Genomic DNA, 23,081 nt, shown 5'->3' on the forward strand with positions numbered 1-23,081 from the left:
TTCACAATGCATTTACTCATGTTTTGTTGTTTTGATAATAAACTGTCTTTCTCAGTGTTGTAAGCACTTGCTTTTTAATGTGTTCAAGCCAAACTGCAGTGCTGCTTTATTAGTGACCCTAATCCTCTTGAAAAGCCTTTAAATCTACTTAAATTGAATGCTCAAATAAACCATGACTGTCAATTTATGAGTATCTTTAAATCAGATCATATTAGTTTAACTAGAATTAAATTGTAACTATATACACAGTTGAATTCAAAAGTTTGCAGAATCTGCAAAATGTAAATTATTTTACCAAAATGAGTGGGATCATACAAAATTAGTTACTTTGATGTTTGCATACTGTATAGTCCACAAGGCAAAATAATAGTTGGATTTGTAAAAATGAGCCAGTTTACATACACTTTATTCTTAAAACTGTGTTATAACCTGAATGATCCACAGCTGTTTTTTTTTTCTTTTTTCTTTTTTTTTGTTTAGTGATAGTTGTTCATGAGTCCCTTGTTTGTCCTGAACAGTTAAACTGCCCGCTCTTCTTCAGAAAAATCCTTCAGGTCCCACAAATTATTTGGTTTTTCAGCAATTTTGTGTATTTGAACCCTTTCCAACAATGACTGTTTGATTTTGAGATCCATCTTTTCACACCGAGGACAACTGAGGGACTCATACGCAACTATTACAGAAGGTTCAAATGCAATGCAATAAGAGCCAGGGGGGTGAAAACTTTTGAATGGATTGAGGATGTGTACATTTTTCTTATTTTGCCTAAATATCATAGTTTTTTCATTTAGTACTGCCCTTCAGAAGATACTTACATGTTTCCCAGAAGACAAAATAAGTAACATTTACCCTAATCTTCAAATTCAAAATGTTTTCACCCCCTTAATGTATCGTTACAGTTGCAACCGAGTCCCTCGGTGTGTGAAAAGGTGGATCATAAAAATCATGCAGTCGTTGGAAAGAGTTCAAATACACAAAAATGCCAAAAAAAACAAACAAACAAACAACAACAACAACAAAAAAGAATTTGTGGGATCTGTAGGATTTTTCTGAAGAACAGTTTAACTGTTCAGGACAAACAAGGAACTCATGAACATTTATCACTACACTAAAACAAAACGAAAAAACATCTGTGGATCATTCAGGTAACAACACTGTATTAATCAAGTGTATGTAAACTTTTGAATAAATTCAGCTATTATTTTATCCAAATTTAAGCAATTATCTCTTAAGCAAATATCTTATTCAGGTCAGTGCTAAATAAAAAATAACATGCATTTTATATGTGCCCTCTTATTTTGCTAAAATAATTAACATTTTGCAGATTCTGCAAGATATTGTCTTTTGACTACAACTGTATATGTATAAACAAATGTCATGAATTTATGAATTGCAATAGTTTCATGCAATACGTGCTATTTTAAAACAAATATTTAATACTGACATGTCATTCTGAACAAAGCTTTAGCACGCCAACCGAACTTAATACAGAGCGCTGAGAACGGCTACGTCTCAAATCATAGTGAGCTGCCTACCTAGAAGGCATTGTTGGGTCTCATAGCCGCGGGCAGCATTTTTGGTATCACACTAAGAGCACTGTCCTACGCTGCCCATGTAGGCAGCTGAACAGACTTCGCGACGCAGCCGATGTGACCAATCAGCGCCGTGCGCTGCCGCTCAGCGGTAGCATGCTAGAGTGAGACACGCAACGTCGATTACTCAAGATCAAAAGCCCAACGAAATGAAATTAAACGGAACGGACATCACCGCCGCCGTTAGTCTGTCCTAAAAACAATTCTGTATGGTAAAAAAGGACCGCGTTTCATTCATGAAACATGTCTGCACTGTCATGCAACAAAGAAGCGGTGCCTGCAGCTCACAGCTTGTTGTTTTCATGACACTTTGAGCAGAGCTGAGAGCTGACGGAGATTTGATGCCGGTGCCGCCGCTAACTGACAGGATTTAACGTTAGTCTCGCTTGGACGGAGAAAACGGGCTTAATATGGCTTCAGTGAACTGCTTTGGTGGTCCAGAGGAGCTTGAGGACACAAATCACGCTTTAAGTTTGATGAAAGAGCTGAAATTATTCTACGACTCACAGCTGTTAGTCGATGTTACTATCTTAGTGGAGCCTGACCTGGAGCAGTGTGTTTCAGGAAAAGTTTTCCAGTGCAACCGAAATATACTGGCAGCCGCAAGCCCTTATTTCAAGAGCATGTTTACAGGAGGACTGTACGAGAGCACTCAGAGAAGCGTCACCATTCATGATGTGGATGCTGATTCAATGGCTGTCATAATCGATTACTGCTACACTGGCAAAGTGACAATCACCGAAGGCAACGTGCAAAGGCTTTACGCAGCTGCCAACATGCTACAGCTGGAATATATCCGGCAAGCGTGTGCAAACTTTATGACAAGAAGGCTGGACCTTTCTAACTGCGCAGGGATTTTGAAGTTTGCTGACACTTTTGACAATCTGGAGTTGAAGAGCAAAGCTCAGGCGTTCATCGCGAAGAACTTCGTCCAGCTCAGCGCCAGCGTGCGAGAGCTTTGTGAGCTGGACCTGAAGCAGATTAAAGAAATCCTCACTTTGGATTTCCTGGACGTTGACTGTGAACGGAAAGTGTGTTCGTTTGCAATACAGTGGATTGAGAGTAATCTGCATGCGGATGCTGAAGATGCTCTGCAGGTGCTTAGATGTGTGCGGTGGTCTTTATTTTCAGAGAAAGACAGGGTTTATCTAGATGGCCTTAAATCAAAGCCTTTTATAAAGAAATATCTTTCGAATGTCCTAGACGGAGCCGGCGGTGAGCCGAGCACTACGATTTCAAAAGGCGTACATGCTGCCAAACAAAGAATCGGCAAAAGTGCAAAAGAAATGGTGCTCTTCTTCGGACGACCAAATGAGCCTTTCATGTGCTACGATCCTTATACGGACGACATCTATTCTATGGCGTCCCCAGTCATTAATCTCACCACCCAGAACTTTAAACGCTCTCCTATGGAGACGTTTTTGGTTTGCACCACACCAGAGAACAATCTGTATCTCGCTTCGCACCTGTCTAAGCACTTCTGGGTCTACAATCCTCTGTTAAACTGTTGGCAGGAGCTTGCGGAAAGACTTCTCGGAAGAATGCATTCGTACATCGGCTACCTCAATGGGCACTTGTATATTTTGGGTGGAAGAGATCCAGTATCAGACGCCAGGCTCAAGGAAGTAGAATGCTACAGCATTCAGAGGAACCAGTGGGTTTTTGTAGCCCCTTTGCCACATTCTTTAGGAAAGATGCAGGTTGTGACGATAAACGAGAGGCTTTATGTGGTGAACAAGAGAAGGATGCTTAGCTATGACCCGAAGAAAAACCTCTGGCTCCAACGGGGCTCTCTGAAACGGAGTAAACTCCACAAAGCTTGTGTTTTCCAGGAGCAGATTATATGTTTGTGCGATATCCCGGTGGTCAAAGCCTATAACCCGGCTCGTGGAGAATGGAGACGGATTGGAGACATTCCCATTGACAGCAGCGCTCTCAACTACCAAGTTGTGCAACACAACAGCAAACTGCTTCTTTTAACTATTGCAATAGTTCATCACAATAAAAACAGGCTTGTCATACATGAATACGATCCCACTCGGGACTCATGGAAAAATGTGGCCACCATGTTTGGATCGTCCTTCGGATCCGTAAGCCTCTCCACCCGGGTATACACCGCGTGCTTAGGGTCTGGTCAGAATTTCATCTCGGAAGAGGATGATGACAGCGGCTCCAGCGCTGACTGGGACTTTGACGGATTGACTGACGCGGATTCGGACTCCGGCAGCTCAAGCTCATTTTCAGATGAGAATTGGTAGTCGATGCCAATTCTCAAGTGTCAAATGTGGAAGTGTGTGTAATAGAGCCAAATGTGAATATGCTGCAAAGTATTTTGAGATATCCACCTTTTTCTTCAGCCTATGGGACTTCAGGTTCATTATCCACTGTAGGGAAATAACGAGGAGAATACCAACGCGCAGTAAAACTGATTGCACTACAAATCAGTGTGTTCATAGTTAAAATAATACAGTAAAATAATATGGTAAGACACCCCGGTTTGCCATATCAAGCAGCAAAACGAGCTGTTTTGTACAGCTAAAAATAGCTGGACGCAGATGAGACCGGAAACCAGACCCATAACATTTGCAAATGGCTGCGCCCACTCTTACGGGAAGAAAAAGGTGGATATGTGTTTAAAAGTATCAGCCTGTTTCAATGTGGCTCATGCCACAGCAGCCAGGGTAGAACCTACTTGAAATTCATGCTGTTATGAGTATTATTAAACAAATGCTTACCTTTATGATATATGGCCAGTGAATGATACCTTGTCTCAGGATTATATGATGGTACAAAGAATTGTTAGTGTTTGACTTTGCCAGTCTGGAGGTCATAAATAAACAACAGTATTATGCTACAATCTTGAACAGGGTACAATGGGGCTAATAGCCCTTCTTAAAGGAGAAGTCCACTTCCAAAACAAAGAGTCACATATAATGTACTCACCCCATTGTTATCCAAGATGTTCATGTCTTTCTTTCTTTCGAAAAAGAAATATATAATATATATTATATATATATATATATTCGATTTTGAACTTCCAAAATGCAGTTTAAATGCGGCTTCAAATGATCCCAAATGCGGTTGTAAACAAGGAAAGAAGGGTCTTATCTAGCATAACGATCGGCTATTTTAATAAAAATAATACAATTTATATACTTTTTAATGTCAAACGCTCGTCTTGTCTTACTCTGCCTAGACTGTTTTTTTCCGGTTCATGTTAGGGTATGTCAAAAAACTCCAATCTCATGTTCTCCCTCAACTTCAAAATCATCCTATATCATTGTTTTACCTTTTTTGTAAAGGGTGTTTGATATTCTTTGCATGTTCACTTTGCAAATACTGGGTCGGTACTTCTGCAGTGATGTAGGATGGTTTTGAAATGATTTTTGAAGTTGAGGGAGAAAATATGATTCGAGTTTTTCGACATACCCTAACTGTCTTGAGTCAGAATACACAACGAGAGTTCAACGAGAGCAAGGCAAGACGAGTGTTTGAGATTAAAAAGTATTTAAATTGTATTTTTTTAATGAAAATAACCGATTGTTATGCTACATAAGACCCTTCTTTATCGGCTGGGATTGTTTACAACTGCATTTGGGATCGTTTGAAGCCGCATTTAAACTGCATTTTGGAAGTTCAAAATCGGGGCACCATATCAGTCCATTATATGGAGAAAAATCCTGAAATGTTTTCCTCAAAAAACGTAATTTCTATACGACTGAAGAAAGAAAGACATGAACATCTTGGATGACAATGGGGTGAGTACATAATTCGTGAATCTTTGTTGTGGAAGTGGACTTCTCCTTTAAGGAAAATGTGTTTACTTTTGGGGTCAAAGTGTATAATGATCAGATTTTTTTTCATACTGATACAGCAATCTAATTAATGCGAAAATACATGATAAATGAGGTTTGTTTCGATTAAAATCCTTCGAATAAGTGACCCTGGACCACAAAACCAGTCTTAAGTATCACGGGTATATTAGTAGTAACAACCAAAAATACATTGTATGTGTCAAAATGATTGATTTTGCATTTTAATGCAAAAATAAGTAATAAGCATTGCTAAGAACTTTATTTGGACAACTTTAAAGGTGATTTTCTCAATATATTGATTTTTTTTTTTGCACCCTCAGATTCCAGATTTTCAAATAGTTGTATCTCAGCCAAATATTGTCCTATTCTAACAAACCATACATCAATGGAAAGCTTACCAGTTTCAAAAAATTGATCCTTATGACTGGTTTTGTGGTCCACGGTCACATATAAAGGCCTCATTGGTTGAGGGTTTGCACTTACGCCACAGTTTGGTCAGTTACCCATAACTGTAAACAACAGCATGGATTGCACAGTCAATGTACTTCTAAATACATTGCTCTGCTAATTTATGCTGTCTAAACCATGGGAAAAAAACATGTGGAAGCTGCTAAATCATATAGAGAAGGACTTAGTAAGCAGGAAAGTGTGCAATATTTAATATTTGGTAAAGACACGAGGAGTATTAATTAAGATATTAGCCTAGTATTTCACCTGACTGGAAATGATAAGAACAAAAAGGAATGTTGTCAAGATTCTTGCTCTCGAAATCCTGGTTCAGTCTGGCCAAACACAAACACCTTTTGTTCCTCAGAGGTTTTTGCACTCTTCTTTTTGATTTGTTATAACTTTTGGCAGTCTGTAGTACTCCAAATGTTTTTCCTGGTCTGACCGATTAGCACAGCCCAAAACATGACAATAATTAAACATTTTCAGCAGCAATAATCAGCCAAATATGCAAGTTTAATTCAGTTCAGTGGCATTGTTTACGCTCTGTGCCACCAATATGGTCCCACTGATGACATGTCATGAAAACAAACTTCTGGGAAAAAATATTAATACACTTTTGATATAGATACCTTATTAAGATTAACCACTTCAATAAGGATGGACCATTTACTATTTATTCCACAAATCTTGAGGCATTTCATAACCTCACAAGTATGCTAACACTACACCTTATTATTCTGCTAACAGTAAATGTACAAAATATATATCTTTGAGTATTTAGCCCTGTTGTACCCTACTTCGTTTTACCTGTTTTCTGTGTTAGTTCCTTCGTTTTATTGTTGTCTTTGTGTTATAAATGATCACGTTAATGTAATCTAATTTATAAGGTTGGTCCTGTTAATAAAGTCTGTTTACACTTTATATAAATCACATTGTTTATCGCTTTTTCAGCGTCAGCCGTTTTTTCATGAGCAAAGGTCACGGGAGTCCACGTTAAGATCTCGTTCTTATCCTCTCGCGATATTTCCTGAGTATCAGAGCTATGGCAATAGAAAACACAACGAGCAACAATGAATTCGCGACGATTTACACAAGAGACAGTCTGGCCAATGACTCGTGTCAGGAATACGACAGTCCTCAGGCGAGGGTGTTTAAGATAATCGTCATTGGGGACTCAAATGTTGGAAAGACGTGCCTAACTTACCGGTTTTGCGGGGGTAAATTTCTCAAAAATCCTGAGGCAACAATCGGGGTAGATTTTAGGGAGAGAACCCTGCAACTTGATGGAGAAAACATAAAGGTAAGAATCCCCACAGTAGAGTTTACTTCATCCGAAAAGCTGCAAAGCTGCAAAGCTGCATTTTGACAAGAATAACAAGTATTTATATAGCTTTCTTCACAATGGATGCACTGTGTATTGTTGACTATTATCCATTCAGTGACAGACTTTAAATATTTAAAATGGTGTATTATTACCTAAATAGTGTAGTTTAACTATTGTTTACATATATTAATATTGCTTAAATAGGTAATCATAATTTTAAAAATAATATATTAAAATATTTCAATGTCACGAGTTCTCTTGTTTATCACACCTGTATAATAAGACTTTAGACTTAATAAGACTCAAAACAGCTGAGACTTCTGTAAACTAGTCCTGAACTTCTTCATACTAGTATCATTTAATATCTACAATGATCTTCTCATTCTCAGTTGCAGATCTGGGATACGGCGGGACAGGAACGCTTCAGGAAGAGTATGGTGGAGCATTACTACCGCAACGTCCATGCCATCATCTTTGTGTATGATGTGACCAGTCTGGCTTCATTTGAGAGTCTACCGGAGTGGATTGAGGAGTGCAGCCATCACTCAGTCCCTCCCATGGTCCCCCGCATCCTAGTTGGGAACAAATGTGACTTGAGAGGAGAGAGAGAGGTGTCTACGTTTTTAGCTCAGCGACTGGCTGATAGCTACAACTTCCCGCTTTTTGAGACGTCTGCAAGAGACCCTGCAGAAAAAGAGCACGTAGATGCCATTTTCCTCACGCTGGCCTACAGACTGAAGAATCACAAGCCTCTGAGACTGAAACAGCCAAGTGAGAGCAGCTTCTTACAGCTCGCTGGTGAACAGGAGGAGAAAACACCCTGTTTATGTTAATACACATTAGCCCATATAGTTTGATGCAATAATTTAGGGTGACGTTTTGTATGAAATCAAAGGAGAAAGAGTGATGGGAAGATATACAGTACAGTATCTCTGTAGCAGTTTACACATTTTTTGGAAGCATAAACTATGGAGCAAGTGATGCCTATGTCTTATTATTATTTCAGAGTGTTATTAACTCTCTAGAAACATGTTCGATGACATGAAGACCTCAAGAGCCTGTTATAACATTTTCAGTCTGTAATAACTTTGCATGTCGTTTCTATGTAATATTTAATGGTTATGGCTATATCATGACAATTCCAAGTAGGTTGCTGCGGTGAAACCTCTGAAGGCAATCTCGGGCATATCAGAAGCAAAACATTTGTCCTCATTATTGTGCACCGTGAGCTTTCTGTTATGTTTGTGGATTATGTTTACTTTGCACTAAATTCAAAGTTGTACTTTTTTTCCAAAGCATAAGTTGTATGCAAGCTCAATCTAAACTGAACCAGTGGTGTAACGCATAATTGAAGCTATACCTGAGTCTAGCATGAACACTAGTGGGCGCCACTGTCAAGGCATTCAGAGCATTATGAGCATTACTATAAAAAATTAAATGGAAAAACAAGGGAAAACACACTCTTTATTATAAATGAGACCCTTTATGTCCCACCCTCAATGTGATACACAGTGAAATACAACATATTAGTGATGTTTGATGTCTTTTATGAGCAAATCCATGCGTCAGTTAGACTTCAACATATCTGTCTCCAATATTTCAATCATTTATTTTTTGATTGACAACCCTTTTTGTAAGCAATAGTGTTTGGAAAACAGGGACTGTATTGCACTTTTAATTGAGATTGTATTATGTCTGAAGTTTCTCTCAATTATTCAGCATCATGTATAATTTGTTGTATTTGAGAGATAAATGTCATTGTGTTAAATAGTTTGCAGTGACTCAGATGTGTTTGGAAGTGGAAAATAAAATGTGCAATAAAAAGTAATTTTGATGTACTGTGTATATCTTATAATAATTGCGACCAATCAAGATCAAATACAGTAGAGTTGAAGAGTTTAAAATTTAAATATAAAGACCAGGGTTCCGAAAGTAATGGAAAATTGTCAAATTAAAAGTCATGGAAATATCTGTAGTGACTATGTATTTTTCTAATTATGCTTAGCTGTATTTTCTTATTTATTTATTTTTTTTTTTTTTCAGAAATTACTATTTGTAAGTATAATTTTTATTAAATCATTTAAAAATCAAATAAATACAACCCACTGGAAAAGTGGTGGAAATTCAATCAGTAACCTTTTTTTTTGACAGCCACATTCAGTAAATCCCTGTGAACATTACAGATCTCACCCTCTCAGACAGTAAGTGTCATCTTTGACACCTTCCATGTGCACTTAAACCCTAAAGTCAGCAGGCAAGTGCAGCTGCAAACACATGTCTTGTTTTACCATGTGTCCACCTGTTAACTTCAACACCAGAGGTGTGAAGAATTCTTCTCCAAGTGATAAATCCCACAGCCCCACTAAAAATAACAAAAAGAAGGATTTAACTGCATATGATTAAGCAGTTAGGCCTCAAAAGTATCGTTTGGCTTTGTGAAATTACCTGTGCTGACAATATGAAATGTTTTCCTGTCATATTTATCATAGTACTCAGATTTTTCAGATTTCTTAACCATAAACTAACATTTAAAGCACTAATCTGTCTAGCTGTTGCAAATATGAACACACCTGACCAATAAAATGGTTCTATATTTAATCAAATTGCCATGGATTGTGACCCTGGGCCACAAGACTAGTCTTAAGGGTATGTTTGTAGCAATAGTCAACAATACATTGTATAAGTCAAAATTATTAATTTTTCTTTTATGCCAAAAATCATTAGGATATTAAGTAAAGATCATGTTCCATTAAGATATTTAGTAAATTTCCAACTGAATATATATTAAAACTTAATTTCATTGCTAAGAACATTGCTATATATTTCATTGCTAAGAACTTAATCTGGACAACTTTAAAGGCAATTTTCTCAATATTTAGATTTTTAATAGTTGTATTTCGGCCAAAAATTGTCCTGTCCTAACAAACCATACATCAATGGAAAACTTATTTATTCAACAGATGATTCATTCATCTCGATTTAAAGAAATGACCCTTATGACTGGTTTTGTGGCCACAATTAATAACTTGAGCGCACATACATTTAGTCACCACCAGATGTCTGCAGAAACTTAAGTTGAACCAGATCAGGTTTGTGAATCTGTAATGACAGTAACAGGAATGGCAACGATTAGACATGACACAGAAAACACGAAAAGTTTGAATTTGACACCAAAATAAAAAAAAAAAAAAAAAAAAAATTAAAAAAGAAAAAGTTTGGGTTATATACACATAATGCATTTGTTTTACATGTAAATATGTTGTTACATTTAAACCATCATCCTAACCTTTGTCTCCTACACTGTAAAAAATAAAAAACACAATTTGTTGAATCAGCTTAAAATAATTTGTTACCCTGCTGCCTGAAAATTTTAAGTTCAGTCAACTAAAATAAGTTTAGTCAACTTGAAATGTTAAGTTGTACTAAGTAACAACTTAGACATTTGTGTTTGCTAAACTTAACAGATGGGTAAGTAACCCAGCTGCCTTAAAAATTTAAGTTCAGTCAACTAAAATAAGTTTAGTCAACTTGAAATGTTAAGTTGTACTAAGTAACAACTTAGATATTTGTGTTTGCTAAACTTAACAGATTGGTAAGTAACCCAGCTGCCTTAAAATTTTAAGTTGATTCAACTCAAATATCTAAGTTGTCACTTAGTATAATTTAACATTTCAAGTTGAATACATTTTTTTGAGTTGACTGAACTTAAAATTTTAAGGCAGCCAGGTTACAAATTATTTTAAGTTGACTCAACAAATTGTTTTTTACAGTGTACCTTAGATCACATATGCCTTTCCTCTTTATATGTAATTGCATTTATATTGATGAAAACATATAGTACATTTAAAGTATTTAAATGTTTGGTGAAGCACCAAGTACTTCTGAAATATTTATTATTACATTTATATCTTATATTGCAGAATTACATTATTTTGGGGGAAAAGAAGAAAATAATATATAATTTCCACATTTGTTATAGATTTCTGGGATTCAGATATTATTGACTGCTCCTATCTGGACTGTTTTTTTATTTGTTTGTTTTTTGTCCAAAATTTTACAAATTACCATCACACAATAACTTATATACTAATATATATATGGAGCCACGTGGACTCACATGTGGACATTTCTGTGGGCTTCTTGAACTGCAATGCATCTTTAGACATATTGTCATGCCTTATTACATTACACACACTAAGCCATCTTTCCTGTAACATTATTACTGTAATGCTGGTAAAACATTGCAATAAGTGAAGTCATAGCAAAAGGGTGACCATGATGGAGTTCTGGTTAAAAATAAAGCAGCACTGATGTCGCACATGTGTCATAGTAGCTGTTTACAAACACATAGTTCAGGGAGTATTGACGCCAGTCCATGTAACATCACACGGAGGGCTAAAACGGGTGCGAGCGTCTCATTGGCGACGCGTTTCCCACGTCCCACACGCCTCCCTCAGTCACCGCCCTCTCCCAGAGCCGGGCAATATTTAAAACAACCCCACAGAGCGCAGTAGTGATGGGAAGTTCGGATCATTTTACCGACTCGGTCCTTTGAGTCTCGTTCAGCAAAATGAACGAATCTTTTTTCGAGTCATTTCGTTCATTTCGTTCATTTTAGCAAAATATAATTAAAATGTTACGTTTTACCTCCCTAACACATCTACTGCTTACACAAACGTTGATCACACTACAAACAAAACAAAACTATAATGCTATAAGAAACAGAAAAGATTCATTCATTGTTTACCTGGGTCTTTAGTCTATGATTCGCTCACCTCGCCTCTTATCTGACAAGTTTTCGGGTTTGAGTTGTTCGTTCATCACGTGACAGCCCAATTAGCTAACCAACGCAGTCTGAGCCGGAAAGAGAATTGATTAGTTCATCTCTCGAGTCCTCGGGTTTGAGTCGTTCGTTCATCACGTGACAGCCCTGTAATGTTAACCTATGCAGCCTGAGCCGGAAAGAGAATTGATTAGTTCATCTTATGAGTCTTCGGGTTTGAGTCGTTCGTTCATCACGTGACAGCCCTGTAATGTTAACCTATGCAGCCTGAGCCGGAAGGAGAATTGATTAGTTCATCTTATGAGTCTTCGGGTTTGAGTCGTTCGTTCATCACGTGACAGCCCTGTAATGTTAACCTATGCAGCCTGAGCCGGAAAGAGAATTGATTAGTTCATCTTATGAGTCTTCGGGTTTGAGTCGTTCGTTCATCACGTGACAGCCCTGTAATGTTAACCTATGCAGCCTGAGCCGGAAAGAGAATTGATTAGTTCATCTTATGAGTCTTCGGGTTTGAGTCGTTCGTTCATCACGTGACAGCCCTGTAATGTTAACCTATGCAGCCTGAGCCGGAAGGAGAATTGATTAGTTCATCTTTTGAGTCTTCGGGTTTGAATCGTTCGTTCATCACGTGACAGCCCCATAAGGTGAACGAACGACTCTAAAACAGGTGAACTAATTCCAGTACAGAACCTAATAGGATGTTGCGCATGCGCGACTGAACGAATCACTCCCCGAGGCGACTCGTTCGTCCCGAGTCACATTAAAGATTCGTTCAAAATGAACGAATCGTTCAAGAACGACCCATCACTAGAGCGCAGTGTGCGCGCTAAGGAGCTCAGACAAGACACGGGACGTGTGTTAACAGGAGGACATTTGTCTTATATCGGATACTTGGGAGTTTAATACACTAAAGGAGTACAGAAGATGAAGTCTCCAAAGATAAAGTCACAGAGCAAATGTAAGTCAAAGATTTATTAATAACTTGCTTGATACAATTTAGTATGAATCGTTCAGTTAAACCCTAAAGCAAGTATGCTTATTGCACTGAGGCGATAGTTTGTTGCAACATCTGTATCTGTAAGTCTGCAACAAATCTTTTCGTGCTTTTTTCAGCATTTCTTGAGGATGATGACGACCTCAACGCCGTATTGTGTGAATTCGATGCTGTCATTGAGGATTTCAAGTCCCCCGTGGAGAAGCGTCACTTCAGATATGATGAACACTTGAAAACCATGAAGAGACGGAGCAGTGCGAGCGTCAGCGACAGCGGCATCAGCGACTCTGAGAGTGAGTATGCAGGCGAAAGTTGCTTTTTTTTATTCTAGAAGCGCACGTGCTCGCGTCCTAAGGTCATTATCTCTACGTCACGACTTAAGCTCAGCAGCCTCAGAAGTTACAGTGCATAATCTTATCTAATCTAATCTGAGCTCACACACAAGCACAGAGAACAGCTGGGCTCATTAAACGTCTTTTAAAGGGGTCATGACATTGATTTTTATTTTTATTATTATTATTATTATTTTAATTGTTTCTTCAGGTTTACTTAGAGCGTTAATAAAGGTTTTTTTTGCACACACAAAAAAAATATGTGAAAAAAATTATTTTCAACCTTCATTCTGACCCTCTGTATAAAACTACCTGTTTTAAGGGGCGGGTCCTTTAAGGCTTGCCATGATTGGCTAACCTCATTGCATAGGAAACAGTATCATCGCCCCCTCGCTATTGCATGGGAGTGTTTTGACAACATGATTAAAAACATGGGTGTCGGAAGCAAAATAAATGTGGGTGGGTCCTCCCCCCCCCAAAAAATCACTGGAATATATGCCATTTTCTGTAGTATGGTACCTTTTATTTTGTATATTGCCTCTATCCAGACAGCTGTTCAAATGTGTTTTCAGTGGCATAAGTGGTAAAGCGAATAGCTAGTATTTTTTTGATGCAAACAACCCGAGTTTGCATCTGCCTGTTGCCGAAATCGGTCTTTTGCTTTTTCACATCTCATTTTACATCATAAAAGCATTTGTTTTAAATAAAAATAAAAATGAAGGAATGATGGCGCTCTAAAAAGTGCGCAGACATAATTCGCCGAATTAGAGACGGTAAAAGTGGGTGGGTCCGATATCATTGGTCTTCAAAAGTGGGTGGGTTCTGTCCCACCCGCATTCAATGGTTCTGACGCCCATGGTTAAAAAGAAAACTGTCATTTCCAGACAAAGCATTATGAAATAATTTACTTACCGTTTATGATGCAGCTGCAGTCAGATCTAGTACCGCTTCATATTTAAACAAATGCGAACTCGCCATGTCCCTGTGCCTCGTTTACAAAACAAAATCCTCTGAACAATCCTCAGACATGATCCGAGATGCCTTTAAAAATAAACTATCCACTTGTTTCTTAAGCTGGGATACTTCTGATATTTGTACAAAGATGCAAACGAGATCTTTAAGCCAAACGTGTCAAAACAAATGTTTTTTCACTCCATTTGTCCTATTGACGACAGACTCAATTGCATGGACTGTGTCAGAAAGCGAATGTGCATCTGTACACTGCATCCACAAGATAGTGGTGGAGATTGTAATTGTAATCAAGTGTCAGCTGTTTAGCAACTGAACGTCTTGTCGTCACCTCACACCTCAGATCCAAATGAGCTGTTTTCTGAGGTTTATTACATAAATGCTTTTTTATTAACGATGAGGACATTTTAAGTTATGAAACTTGCAAGGTGTATTAAGTATGCAAACACCTCTTCCCTGTCAGAAGATCAAGGGAAATTTGCTTTCTCATGTTATGACCCCTTTGAAAAGACCTTGAAGCTAATGAAAACCTTGACATTTCTGATACCATATCGCTAATCAGTTACAATAGCTGTTAGGGGACACAGGTTCACGGTATGTTTATCGTATATGGAGATTGTGAAGCAGAAGACAGTTCAGTCAGATCATGCCAAACACCCAGAGACAGTCTGGATCTGAACACAGCATGAAGGTTTAAAACTCCAGCCAATAACAAAGAACGAGCGCCTTGCTCAGGCGTTTTGTGGAGACTTTAGGGTATCAATTTCAAGTTAAACACTGACTTTTTTCTTAGCCTGAATCCCATTATATTCTAACCTCTCTGGGTGTTGAAGTACTGATGGGATGTAATCAGAATCTGAACGATTGCACCATGAAAGGATTTGAGTATAAAAAGGCACTTTTGCTCTAGAAGTGTTCTTGTGTTTAATGGTTAAGCAACAAGTGATCTCTTTACCCCACCCTTTTCCTTCTGGAACAAACAGGGAATGTGACAGACACTGTGCTTGCATAATAAACCTTCCTCTGGTGCAGACATGGCATTATGTGCCCTGCAGTCGCCCTCATGGATCTGTGCAACTGCATGTTAAATCCAATCAAGCCTGATGCCATTTTGGCACACGTGCCATTGATCTGGATCGGTGGTTTCAAGCGGTTTTGCTTCAGGACTTTAGGATTTTCCATTGGATAAAACATTAACAAAGGAAGCGTTTTCTCCATCTGTTTAAAAATCAATACTTGTGCACTGTTTTCAGACACCCAAATGCATGTTAACTGCAACTAAATGAAGTTGTATGATAGTTTACATTGATAATTAATGCAGTTAGCTGAATATTTTAAAATTACACATGTAATTAAGTTTCAATTTGGTGCATTTAAAATATATTAATTTTTAAATATAATATTGAATAACACACTACAGTTAAAATGATTATAAAGTATGTTAAATATGCTTTAATATGTTAGTCAATACATCAAAATACAGTACCAGTCAAAAGTTTTTGAACAGTAACAGTTTTTTTTGAAAGAAATCTCTTCTGCTCATCAAGCCTGCATTTATTTGATCCAAAGTAACATGAAATATTTATGTTTAAAATATTTTTCTATTTAAAATATCTGTTTTCTATTTGAATATATTTAAAAATGTAATTCATTACAGTGATCAAAGCTAAATTATCAGCATCATTACTGCAGTCTTCAGTGTCACATGATCCTTCAGAAATAACCATTCAAATACCATTTAAAAATTTGTCTGTATAATTTTTTTTTTTTCTTTTTTGGGAAAGAAATTCTAGAAATGAATACTTTTATTTAGCAAGGGTGCTGTAATTGATCAAAAGTGATGCTACAGACATTTATAATGTTACAAAAGATTTATATTTTCAGATAAATGCTGCTCTTCTGAACTTTCTATTCATCAAAGAAACCTGAAAAAAATCTGCTTGGCTGTTTTCAACAAATAATAATAATAAAAGTTTTTTGAGTGGCAAATCAGAATATTAGAATGATTTCTAAATGATCATGACTGGAGTATGATGCTAAAAATTCCAGCATCAATCACAGGAATAAACTACATTTTAAAATATATTCAAATAGAAAACCGTTATTTTAAATAGTAAAAATATTTCAAAATTTTACTGGTGTTTTTTCTGTACTTTGGATCAAATAAAAACAGGCTTGGTAAGCAGAACACAAAAAAACATTAAAAATCTTACTGTTCAAAACTTTTGACTGGTAGTGTAAGTGCACTTTAAAGCATGAAAAAAGATTAATTAATAAATGAATGATTACAAGGGAACTTTAGAGTAAAACTTTTGAATCTGACATTATTACAAAGTGCATTTTTAAAAAGTGTACTTAAGTGTGTTTAGAAACATGTACTCTTACACTTAAGTGCACTTCGGTTGAATTAGTATTTTATTTTCTGCAAATGCATCCTTTTAAGATTTGAAGTACACTACATTCAATACAATGGTTTTAGCATTTAAAACCACTAATATAGATGATGCAGTCAGTGTCAGCTGATGTTCTAAAGCCCACAGGCGAGCGTCCTAATGACTGAGGCGGTGGGAAAAGTTGAGCTTCCGTGTAATAGCGTGCCTGCTCTGCTTTTAACGTCGAGCAGGGCTAAGAATGTGTAAACAAAGTTTTTTAAGATGGAGTGTGGTGTACCGGGTCAGATCTTTGGCTTTAAATGAACCTGCTCGAGGGTGGGTCGCAGTTGAACCCGCTTTGAAAGTGTGTTCGTGAGAGAGAGGCTGTTATTAGAGGAGTATGCATTGATTACAAACTCAACCTGCTCTACTAGCACAGATTAACCCCCAACACCCCCTTCCCCCTCTGGTTATGGGTCACTGCACATGTTTGGCAAGCCTGTGTGGTAGAGAGCAGTGCTGCTCCAATGGTTTTACATTAGGCATTAAGTGGTGACTCAACACAAGTGAATACTATAGACCTTTAGACTGGAGTTTTTCCAGTCGTCCCTTGGATTTCAATGGTTTCATGCTTTCGGAAAGGAAAAGTGTACAGATGTTGGAAGTGAAATAGTATTTAATGCAGTTTGAGTCAGACTTTCTTTTACCTTACATCTTTTAGTTCATGTTTTTTGTAAATATGGCATGTTACACAAACTGACCAGTGACGTATGAATTTGCAACACGCCGAGAATGATACTTATAAATTCTCAAACTCTTTAAAGTTGGGTAGATTCTGATCGGCTGTTATTCTTTTTATCTTTTTATTTACAAGCATTGTTTTTGTTGGTGTTGATTTTCCTATTCACATAGAACTAGGATGATTATTAAATCCATAGTTGCAGTTATTATTACAGCTGTCATCCCTGGTGTGAACAGGACTTCTACATAATTATATGTTCAGCTGCATTACAGCATTGCTTCTTTATTGCTCTCTCTATCTATCACTGTAGATCGTGACAGATTTCGTGGTTGTTACCCACCTGCTGTGGTGGAGTTAGATGAGGCGGTGTGCTGTACACGTACAGGAAGCATCAATTTTGCATTTCTGACTTCCTGTCTATTTCTTTCCTCCTTTTACAGGTGCAGAGTCCTTGAACAGAAACAGTTTCAGCTTCAGTGATGAGAAGCTCAACTCTCCCAGCGTCTTCTCCCCCTCATTAAACAGTCCCTTGGTCACATCTCCTAAACGTAAGTTAACATATGTTAGTTTTTTTACATGTTTAATGCTAATGATTCAATTTTAAGTTTGTTTGCTATACTATTGTATGTTGATCAACTGTATTTTATCTTATACAGCTAAACTTGGAGACACTAAAGAGCTAGAGGACTTCATCGCTGACCTTGACAGAACATTAGCGAGTAAGTTCTTAATGATGTTGATTTAAAGACAAAAAAGACTTTTTGTTTTGGGGTGAAATGTTGGGTGGTTTAAACAAATGCATAAAATTATGCTGTTTATTTTTTTGCATGTTTATAGACATAATTACGAGATAAAAAGTCGAAATTATGACTTATAAAATCGAAATTATGACTTTAAAAGTTGAATTTATGACTTAACTCATAATTACAAGATAAAAAGTCGAAATTATTTGCTTAAATACAACTTGCTTAGTTGAAATTATGACTAAAAAAATTTAAAATGACATATAGTTGAAATTATGAGATAAAAAGTCGAAATTATGACTTGCTTAAGACATAATTACGAGATAAAAAGTCAAAATTATCACTTATAAAATCAAAATTATGACATATAGTCGAAATTAGGAGATTAAAAAGTCAAAATTATGGCTTGTTTAGGACAGTTATGAGATAAAAAGTCGAAATTATGACTTATAAAATTAAAATTTTGACTTTAATTATGACTTATAAAATCAAAATTGACATATAGTCGAAATTATGAGATAAAAAGTTGAAATTATGACTTCCTTAGGACAATTATGAGATAAAAAATCGAAATTATGACTTATAAAATTAAAATTTTGACTTTAAAAGTAAAAATTATGATTAAGTCAAAATTACAAGATAATATGACATACAGTAGAGTCGAAATGATGAGATAAAATTCAAAATTATGACTTGCTAAATCGAAATTATGACTTTAAAAGTCATAATTATGAGATTAAAAAGTCAAAAATATGACATGGTTGAAATTATAAGATAAAAAGTCAAATTTATGATTACAAGATATTATGACTTGCTAAATCGAAATTATGACTTTAAAATCAATTATGAGATTAAAAAGTTGAAATTAAGACTTGCTTAAGTCATTATGAAATAAAAAGTTGAAATTATAATTTAAAAAACTGAAAATGTGACATTCGATATTAGATGATATATAGTCGAAATTATGAATTAAAAGTCGAAGTTCTAATTATGAGATAAAAAGTTGAAATTAGGACTTATAAAATCCAAATGACATCTAAAGTCTAAATTATGACTTATAAAATCTAAATTATGACATATAAAGTTGGAATTATGAAGAAAAAAGTCAAAATTATGATTTAAAAAACAAAATATGACATTTAAAGTTGAAATTACGAGATTAAAAAGTCAAAATTATGACAGTCAAATTAATGGAAATGAAAATGACCAAATCTGTTATGCAGTTTATTAATATATAAGCTATAAGATTAAACCTAAAACATAATTTTGACTTTTTATCTCATAATTTTGACTTTATAAGTCATAATTTTGACATTTTATCTTACGTCATAATTACGACTTTTTAGGTCATTTTGACTTTATCTAATAACTACGACTAAGTAACAATGTTGACTTAGTAAGTCATAATTTCTTGTATACTGTAATTGTGACTTGCATTTGTCATAATTTCTTATTTGCTGGAAGTGGGCTTCCATAGAAGGGCATGACAGTATATAAATGTTAGAAATGTGTTAGCTTGTATAGATTTTGCTCTACCATTTGCAGATATATTTTGAGTGGGTAGGACAAATGTATTGATGGATGCTTTTACACAGAATTTAAGACTGGGCTTATTTGTTTACAGTTGCTACGCAGCATCTGAGCAACATAGCACTCATACATCTTTAAAGGGACAGTTTACTCAAAAATTCTGTCATTAATTACTCACCCTCGTGTCTCGTAAGGCCTTCGTTCATCTTCAGAACAGAAATTAAGATATTTAGATGTTATAGACAGCAATGCAACCGCCACGTTCAAGGCTCAGAAAGGTAGTAAGGACATCATTAAAATAGTCCATGTGACATTAATGGCTTAACCTTTGCATCTCCCACTCCTTGTATCAACCAACCCATACGGGGCAGTACAGAGTGTGGGAAGAAACAAGACAATCTTGTATCAACAGGACTTTTCAGTCTCTTATTAAAAGACCAACAGTCATAATGTCAGTCATGTACACACTCCTACACTCTTCCTCTGTGATGCATTAACACCGTTAAGTTCATTTGCTTTGGCGCTCCTACAATCTAGAGTGCTGTAACTTGTCTGAGAAAGACAGAAGAATGCATGTGTGTGTAAACCTGCAGTGACACAAAGCAGCACTGTATCTGTGGCCGGAGGCGACACTATTACCTGACACCGAGAGAACAGTCATGTTATGCGCACTGTACAGTTGTTTTTGCTTCAAGATAGTCATAAATAATTTTTATGACAACTTTACTCTCTGAGCATTAGATTTTTATGGCCAGTTCCTTTGCTTGTGTCTTGAGTATGTGCATTAATTCAGCAGCTTTAAATGTGTCCCAGTGGTGTCATGCAAGCTACTAAATGCTTTTCTGTTTATGCAGCTAATGAAAGACTTGCTAATTGGGTTGAGGCGTCGTCTATAAAAAGAGAACCCGCATACACACCGAGAATAACCTTGACACCCGAAGACCTGAAAATGTACTAAGTATGTTCTCTGCTTGCCTTTTTTTTTCCTTCAGGCATGTGAGTAAGAGACAGGATGACTGGGGCCCACCACATTGTAGCTCCGCTGGGGGGACGACAGCCAGACCGTACCTGACAAACCTGAACTACTGTGAAGATGGAGAAGACATGGTCATGGTTTCACTTGCCGAACGACTGAAGTTCACGAAGACTTCATGTATACTACGCCCATACAAACATTCAAATGCATAAGAAATACACAAGTAATACACTTTTGACAGGAATGGCTGTGCTCTCTGAAAAACTTGAGCTGTAAGATTATTTAAATAGCTTTTTATAGAAATATATTTTTAATTTTATAGAGTTGGTTATTGTAAATTTATCTGTAATACCATTTTGTGGATTTATATTTTTGTATTTCATGTAAATATTGTTTCAGACTCTATCGCCTTGCTATAAGCCTTTTCTGTCACATGAGAATAAACTTAATTCTTAATTCGTTAGAAAAACTGGAAACGCAATATGACTTGTATTTAATACAACTAATGTCTTCAAGAGATTAAAGTTGACAGATTTTAAGACGTTTCATGGCATTATTTCATGATTTCTTCTTGCACTTGACTTTTCAAGACTTGCTTGAGGACACTACGAGTACGTTGCTAATTAATTCAGGGCTGTGGGTCAGTCAGCTAAAGCTCTCGAGCAGTCTGTGAATGATTGACCTCACAGCAGGGGTTTGAGACCGTGAGCAGTTGCTTTGGAGAATATGTGGCACCTGGTCACCTCCTCAGCACTTTGTGTCCAAATCGGTCTGGATCCTACCACAGTAACCGTCTGTCTGCTCTGCTCAGTCACCGTACATTTCTAATGTGATCATTAAACCAGAAGAAATGCAAAGTAAATAGGCTAGCATTCAAATATCTGGAGTTGGAAAGAATATTTTTTTTCAATTAAGTCTCACTAAAGCTGCATTTATGTGATCAAAAAAAGTGAAGACAGTAATATTGCGAAGTATTATTACAATTTCAGATTACTTTTTTCTATTTGAATATATTTTAAAATGTAATTTCTGTGATGCAAAGCTGAATTTTCAGTATCATTACTACAGTCTTCAGTGTCACATGATCCTTCAGAAATCATTCTAATATGCTAATTTGCTGCTAAAGAAGAATTATTATTATCAGTGTTGAATACAGTTATGCCATGCCGTCTGTAAGCAGGTGAGATACAGGAGGATTTTCAGTGATACTTTAAAATGTAGTCAACATTAAGCACTTAACATTGTGCTCTGTGAATAGAAAATAAAACAGTGCATTCTGTCCTGGCAGTGCTCCAATGTGTCATTTGAAATTCAAATCTTAAGAAAATGTAGTGAGCATGCCGTCTGTTAAAGTCATTGCTGAAACATCAGCTAGATAGGGTGCGGTCACATCAGTAAAATATAGCAGGCAAAAAAGGTCCATTGTCTATTGTCATTAGTGTAGGGATGTATGAAACACAGTTCACACAGAAGTTGCTTCCAAACCAAGCAGCTTTCTCTTCATCAATGCATCGAACCCATAAGGAAATCCTTTTGCCTGCACAAGTTATATCTGTAAATGTAACCACACCTTAAAGGGATAGTTCAACAAAACAATGAAAATTACCCCATGATTTACTCACCCTCAAGCCATCCTAGGTGTACATGACTTTCTTTTTTCAGACGAAAAAAGACTTATAATGGCAGTGAATGGCTGTTGAGATTTTGAAGTCCATTAAAGTGCATCCATCCATCATAAAAAGTGCTCCACACAGCTCCAGAAAGTTAATAAAGGCCTAATGAGGTGCATTTGTGTAAGAAAAATGTCTATATTTAAAACTTTAGAAACCGCAATTTGTAGCTTCCACTAACTGTCGTACGCACACTCACGAGAAAGTGGCGTTTCAGTGGATGATGTAGGACGTAGATGTAGCGTAAGCTCTGGTGAGAATATGCTAGTCTTGTGAGAACCAAGTTTTGTTTACAGCAAAGGAAAACCAGTCTGCTCTTGGCTTATATCGAAATCCTCCGTCATTTTTCTTTACAAATCCTTGTTTTGTATTTCTAATTCATGACCAGTGATTTGTTTTGGTCTCACCTTCATCACCATGTTCGCCTACGTCCTACATCATCTGCTGGAATGCCACTCTCTCGTGAATGCCAGTAATGACAGTTAGCGTAAATTAGAGATTACGGTTTATAAAGTTTTAAATATGGATAGTTTTCTTACACAAGTGCATTGATTCGCTTCAGAAGGTCTTTACTAACCCCCTGGAGCCATGTGAAGCACTTTTTATGATGGATGGATGCACTTTACTGGACTTCAAAATCTCAACAGTCATTCACGGCCATTATAAAGCTTGGAAGAGCCAGGACATTTTTAAATATAACTGATTGTATTCGTCTGAAAGAAGAAAGTCATATATAGGTAGGATGGCTTGAGGGAGGGTAAATCATGAGTAAATCGGGAGTTTTTGTGT

At 36.6% G+C, this 23,081-nt stretch overlaps 3 protein-coding genes across 4 annotated transcripts; all 3 read left to right on the forward strand.

Annotated features, from left to right (window-relative positions):
* The first annotated feature begins 1,721 nt into the window (after positions 1–1,721).
* Positions 1,722–6,778, forward strand: kbtbd7 (kelch repeat and BTB (POZ) domain containing 7). Its single transcript, XM_051118370.1, has one exon. It carries the CDS (start codon positions 2,003–2,005, stop codon positions 3,848–3,850), a length of 1,848 nt encoding a protein of 615 aa, XP_050974327.1. The 5' UTR covers positions 1,722–2,002; the 3' UTR covers positions 3,851–6,778.
* Positions 6,779–6,888: 110 nt separating this feature from the next.
* zgc:101559 (Ras-related protein Rab-33B-like) lies at positions 6,889–9,003 on the forward strand. Of its 2 annotated transcripts, none has more exons than XM_051118465.1 (2): positions 6,889–7,157; positions 7,571–9,003. In XM_051118465.1, the coding sequence occupies exons 1-2, from the start codon at positions 6,900–6,902 to the stop codon at positions 8,012–8,014; spliced, it is 702 nt and encodes a 233-aa protein (XP_050974422.1). In that variant the 5' UTR covers positions 6,889–6,899; the 3' UTR covers positions 8,015–9,003. The 2 variants fall into 2 exon arrangements, with proteins under 2 accessions (XP_050974422.1, XP_050974423.1); XM_051118466.1 differs by having other exon boundaries at positions 7,577–9,003.
* Positions 9,004–12,779: 3,776 nt separating this feature from the next.
* rgcc (regulator of cell cycle) lies at positions 12,780–21,161 on the forward strand. The gene is made up of 5 exons (XM_051119369.1): positions 12,780–12,922; positions 13,078–13,251; positions 17,814–17,921; positions 18,030–18,092; positions 20,639–21,161. The coding sequence occupies exons 1-5, from the start codon at positions 12,889–12,891 to the stop codon at positions 20,644–20,646; spliced, it is 387 nt and encodes a 128-aa protein (XP_050975326.1). The 5' UTR covers positions 12,780–12,888; the 3' UTR covers positions 20,647–21,161.
* The last annotated feature ends 1,920 nt before the right edge of the window (positions 21,162–23,081 follow it).

Source organism: Labeo rohita, chromosome 9, assembly GCF_022985175.1.
Source record: "Labeo rohita strain BAU-BD-2019 chromosome 9, IGBB_LRoh.1.0, whole genome shotgun sequence".
In the NCBI taxonomy this organism is placed as follows: domain Eukaryota; kingdom Metazoa; phylum Chordata; class Actinopteri; order Cypriniformes; family Cyprinidae; genus Labeo; species Labeo rohita.